We start from the raw sequence: 6,146 nt of genomic DNA, 5'->3' as shown, positions 1-6,146 counted from the left end.
TATATATATATAGAGAGAGAGAGAGAGAGAGAGAGAAATAATAATAACCACCAAATGTAATCAAATGCAGTGTTTTCCACAGGAAAGGTTGTTTTACCTGTTATCGTTATGATGAATAAATTGCCTGTACCTATAGAAAAATATCATGTAAGTACCCAAATCTTAGAAGAGAAGCCATCTCTGATTCTGAACACTGTACTTCTAAGAAATCTATGTCATTTCTTACACTATGGTTGACAAAAGAAGTGAAAAGGAGAAGGGATATCATTGGACAAAACCATTTTGAATCTCAAATAACTACACTGTGATTACACATGTAAAATCTGTACCTTCCTACCAAGGTGGGTGCTGGGAAAACCGGGAGATCAACCCATTGAAAAAAAGCAACTAATGTTAAATATTGACTTTACATGTAAAATCAGGAACAAAATAGAGAATGACCAAAAAGAAGTGATCATCTGCACAACCATCAGAGAATCAGATGAGACAGTGGATGGCAAAGCACCTCTGGAAAGCTGGATCAAAATGAGCTGCTATTGTTTTGAAGATGATGATAACCTGGTAGTATGATTCAAAGTGTTTATATTGCAAAGACAATTGTGATATTAGCAGAGGTCAAACCGTGCACCCAACTAAAATAGAGCCATTACTTTTCATAAAAAAGTCCCAATGAAATATGGTAGGACATGAAAATATTTTCTCCTAAAATCAGCCTTTAGAACCTCAGCAGATCTCTGGAAACAGAAACCAACCAAAATACAAACTAATAACTATCCTGGTAGAATCCCAAGAAAATCAAACATGTAACTTGGAGGTGCCTTTCAAGAGAACATGAAAGCACATTGGAAACAGCTTAGTATGGAGAAATTCCATGTAGGCATGTCAGTCCAGGCTCTGACTATCAGAAAAGGGAACAGGCACAATATGCAAACTATGAGATTTGAAAAACTAAAGGTCAACAGAGAATGGCTGAACTTAGAGGCAATTTAAAAAAAAGATGGGCCTGGAACAGGATGGCAACCCACTCACCTGGATCATCCAACTTGGGAAGGGATTTAGATCACAGAAAGGGGTAAGATGATGAGAGCCAGAGAACTGAAAGTGTCTAATTCCATGGGATATGTGCACACAAAATATCAGGACAAACAGAAACCAAAGAGGAGGGAATTTCAGAGTTAGCAATCCTATGGAAAGGTAGAGGAGAAATCTTGTATGATTCTCACGGTGGCTCCACAATATTGGAATTATTGTTTACTGTGTGCTTGTAATTTTTTCTCCTTGACCTGGGAGCTCTGGATAGAGGCTATAATATTCTTCTTTGGGGATTTCTTTTTGGAAGTGACCAGGGCATTCTTTTAATTGTGACTGTATGCTTTAGTTTCAAGCTGTGTGGTCATGTTTTCTTTATAATTTCTTGAAAACTCATGTTAACACTCTTTGGTTAATATGTGTCAGGGAATCCAATGATTCTGGAATTTTCTCTCTTCCATTGATTTGGCAATTATGTTATTATTTCAATGTTTCACATTTTCTTCTATTTATTCTCCATGCTTTTCCCTTCGTATAACTGTTTTCTTGATGTGTCATGGATTCATTAGCTCCCACTTGAATATTCTAATTTTTCAGAATTTGTCCAATTCTGGTTCCTAAGGAGATTTTTTTTCTTCAGCATTTGGGGGTAGGGACCTATTTTCTACTTAGCTTTTCATTCCCTAGTCATCAATTTTTGCATAGCTTTCACGTCATTTCCCAATTTTCTGCTATTGCTTTCATTTTCTTTTTTTAACCCTTAACTTCTGCGTATTGGCTCCTAGGTGGAAGAGTGGTAAGGGTGGGCAATGGGGGTTAAGTGACTTGCCCAGGGTCACACAGCTGGGAAGTGTCTGAGGCCAGATTTGAACCTAGGACCTCCCGTCTCTAGGCCTGGCTCTCAATCCATTGAGCCACCCAGCTGCCCCTATTGCTTTCATTTTCAAGACACTGTCTATATCTGAGTTGATGTCTCTAAGCTTCCTTCTCATCATAGTAGCTTTGTACCATCAGGTTCTTTTTCAGTTCCTTCATTTTCTCACCCACTTCTTTACTTTGGGTTTGTGTTACAGTTGAGCTCTGCCCTCCAATGGCTTCTGTCACATCTTTTTGCTTTCATAGCTCAATTGAGGGTTGCGCTAGGTTTCTGGCACCTCCAAAATTACATCCTCCTGGTAGAGGTCTGGTTACCAGCCAGCTGATCTTGCCTCTGGTCTTTCCTCAGGTAGGGCACTTACTCCCTCCTGACTACCACCACTCCTCTTCATCTTTGAACAACTGCGAATTAATGGGCGACAGAGCCACCACTTAGCACCTGACCCTGTGCCCTGGGATAGATAAGCGATTCCCTTCCATTCCCTTTTCTATCCATGGCACTGGTGCCGCTGCTGCCTCTACCACCACTGCACCTCCCTGCTGCTGCCAGCTGCCAGCATCTTCAGGGGTCAGCCACATTCACCATGCCAAGAGAAAGCTCCACTCTGGCATCTGCAGACTTCTGCATCTTCTGAAAATGCCTTGTACATGGAAAAAGGAATATCTGGGGCATTCTCCTGTCTTTCCTGCCCACACATCAGTTCGGTATTTCTGTGATGTTTTTTAGGGAAAATTTGGGGGAGGTTTCGCTCTTGTCGTGTGACCTTACACTCTAACAACTAACTTCCTCTAGACCACCAAAGTGCAATGCTGAGTACCATGACTAACCTGGATGTCAAAGGACAAAATCATGAATAACTGTCAGAAATGTAATCAAATGTACTGCTTTCCACAGGAAAGGTTGTTGTACCTATTAATGGTTATTATGAATTAATCACCTGTTTGAACAGGAAAAAAATTATATAAGTGCTCAATTTTTAGAAATGAAGCCATTTCTGATTTTGCATCTTTCTATTTCTAAAGAATGGATGCCATTAAAATTCTAAGATTGACAAAAGAAGTTTAAAGGAACCAATTCCTAGAATATTCCTGGACACGATGCTTTTGAACATCAAATAACCCTTCAGGGATTGCACGTGTAAAATCTATATCAGAATGCTTATTTTCCTGGCAAAGGCTTAGTGGCAGGAATGTGAAACTCAAAATTAAAACAAAAAATGCTAAAAATTGTTTTAACATGTAATCCCGGGAAAAAATGAACTATTTTTTAAAAGTTGTCAGAGAATCAAATAAGATGATGGATGGCAAAACACCTCTGTAAACTTGGATATTAAAATAAGCTCCTATTGTTATGAAGATGATGATAACATGGTGGCATGAGGAAAAGTTATTATATCTCAATGTTAGTCATTAAATTATCAAAAGCCAAACCAGGCACTGTACTATCAAAGAACTGGTAATGCCAGGAAAACAGTTCTAATGACATTTGGTATGACATGAAACTGGTTTTCCCCCTAAAATCTGCCTTTTGAATATCAACAGATCTGGAAACTGAAACCAACAAAAACCCAAACCCCAAACTAGACTGAGTGTCTCAGTGGGATGCACCCTTCAAGAGAACATGGAAACAGCTTAACATGAAGAATTCTCATGATGAGATTATCAGTCTTGGCTCTGACTACCAGAATAGGGAGGTGACAGAGTGTCCAGACTATGGAACCTGAGAAGGTATGGTCAACAGAGAATATCTGAACTTGGAGGCAATTTGTAAGAGATGGGACCTGAGCACCATGGCACCCTCTCATCTATATTATCCTACATGAGAGGAGATTTAACACAAAAAAGGGAGAGATGATGATAGCCTTAGGGGAAAAGTGTCTAAATCCATGAGACTGAGCATACAGAATGTCAAGCCCAGCAGAAGCCAGAGGGAAGGGAATTTCAGATCTGGCAATCCTGTGGGATGGTAGAGGAGAAATGCTATGTGATCCTCACTGTGACTCCACAATATTGGAATTATTGTTTGGGGCTTGCTTACAGTGTTTTCTCCTTGACTATGGAGCTCAGGATTGTGGCTATAATACTCCTTTTTTTCAATTTTATTTATTTTTATTTTTAAATATTTTCCCATGTTTCCATGATTCATCTTCTTTCCTTCTCCTCTTCCCTCCCCACTCCCAGAGCCAACAAACAATTCCACTGGGTTGTACAAATGTTATCACTTGATACCTATTTCCATATTATTCATTTTTGCTAGAGAGGGATCTTTTAAAGCCTAAACCCCACATCACATCCCCATATATACATGTGATAAGTGATGTCATATGTTTTCCTTTTGCATTTCTACTCCCACAGTTCTTTCTCTCAGTGTTGGTTAACATTCTTTCCCATAAGTCCTTCAGGAATGTCCTGGCTTGCTGCATTGCTACTAGTAGCAAAGTCTATTATATTGGATTGTTCCACAATGTTTTACTTTCTGTGTACAATGTTCTCCTGATTCTGTTAATTTCACTCTGCATCATTTCATCGAAGTTCTCCCAGTTCACGTGGAATTCCTCCAGTTCATCATTCCTTACAGCACAATAGTATTCCATCACCATCAGATGCCACAATTTGTTCAGCCATTGCTCAATCTAGGAACAACCCTTTATTTTCCAATTTTTTGCCACTACAAAGAGCACAGCTATGAATATTTTTGTACAAGTATTTTCCCTTATTATCTCTTTGGGATACAAACCTAATAGTGGTATTACTGGATCAAAAGGTATGCATTCTCATAATGGTTATAACTCTCTTTGGGCTATAATACTCTTTGGGGAATTTCTTTTCAGAGGTGATGAGGGGATTTTTTCAATTGTGACTTTTCCTTTGATTACAATCTGATGGAACATGGTTCTCTATAACTTCTGGAAATTACTTGAAAACGGTCTTTAGTTAATTATGTCTGCCCAATGATTCTGGAATTTTCCCTTTTCTACCTATTTTACAGGTCAGTTGCTATTGCTGTATTTCACATTTTCCTCTGTTTCCCCCCACTCTTTGCACTTTGTTTAGCTGTTTTACTAGATGTGTCATGGATTCATTAGCTCCCACTTGTCAAGTTCTAATTTTTCAGGGCTTAATTTTTTTACTGAGCTTTTGTACATTTTAACATTCATTGAATTCTGATATCTAAGGGGATATTTCCTTTAGGATTTGGGGTCTCTCTATTTGACTAAGCTTTTCATTCCCTCATCATCAACTTTATGCATGCATTTCAATTCTTTTTCCAATTTTCCTGCTATTCCTCTAGTTTTTAAGACACTGTCTATTTCAGAGTTGATGTCCGAACCATAACTGTCACCATAGTATCTTTGTATCCCCAGGTTCTTTTTAAGCTTACTCATTTTTCTCACCCACTTCTTCACTTTATGTTACAACTTGGCTCTGCTGTAATAGAGGGAGGGGACGACTGTCCTATACTTGTGTCTACTGTAACCTTTCACCTTCCCAGCTCAATCTTGGTTTCCTGTAGGTTTCTACTACCTCCAACTTAGTATCCTCCTGGTAGAGGTGGGGTTACCAGGGTGCTGATTTTGGCTTTGGTCCTCCTTCCTCAGGTAGGGCATTTGCTCCCTCCAGACTACTGCCACTCCTCTGCATCTTGGAATTACACCTCTGAATCTGAGTAGTGAACAACAGAGCATACCATTAGCAGCTGCCCCTGCACCCAGGGATATAATAGCGGTTTACTTCAAAGCCCACTTTTCTATCCCTGGTACTGGTGCCGCTGCTACCATCACCACTGCTGCCCCACTGCTGCCAGTACCTTCAGGTACCCAGCACACCCGCCATGTCAAGAGCAAGCTCCACTCCGGCATCTTCCTCAGCTGCCTCGTGCTTCAAAAAGGAATCACTGTGAGTTTTTCCTGGCTATTCTGCTCACAGATCAATTGGGGTTTTTCTGCGATTCCTTGTAGGGAAGGTTTGGCTATTGTTATGACATCGTGCTATCCCAACGTTCCTCAGACTCCCAATGTGCAATGCTGAATATAGCATACCCAACTTGAATGTCAAAGAATTATATGGAAGAATAATAATAACCATCAAACGTATAATCAAATGCAATGTTTTCCACATGAAAAACTATTTGATCTATGATCATTATGATGAATCAATGGGCTATAAGAATTGAAAAATATCCTGTAAATACACAAGTTAGAGAACAGAAGCCATTTCTGATGTTGAATGCTCGTATTTGT

General features: G+C 39.5%; 1 protein-coding gene across 1 annotated transcript in view; it reads right to left on the bottom strand.

Moving 5' to 3' along the window:
- Positions 1-5,765, bottom strand: part of LOC123253748 (insulin receptor substrate 2-B-like) — an 8,961-nt gene extending 3,196 nt beyond the window's left edge. Inside the window, exon 1 of the mRNA XM_044682892.1 lies at positions 5,638-5,765. Within this exon, the coding sequence (XP_044538827.1) occupies positions 5,638-5,765 (128 nt within the window). The remainder of the gene's footprint in view (positions 1-5,637) is intronic.
- Between the last annotated feature and the right edge of the window lie 381 nt (positions 5,766-6,146).

Source organism: Gracilinanus agilis, chromosome X (genome assembly GCF_016433145.1).
Source record: "Gracilinanus agilis isolate LMUSP501 chromosome X, AgileGrace, whole genome shotgun sequence".
In the NCBI taxonomy this organism is placed as follows: Eukaryota; Metazoa; Chordata; class Mammalia; order Didelphimorphia; family Didelphidae; genus Gracilinanus; species Gracilinanus agilis.
This window is presented reverse-complemented; position numbering and strand designations above follow the sequence as displayed.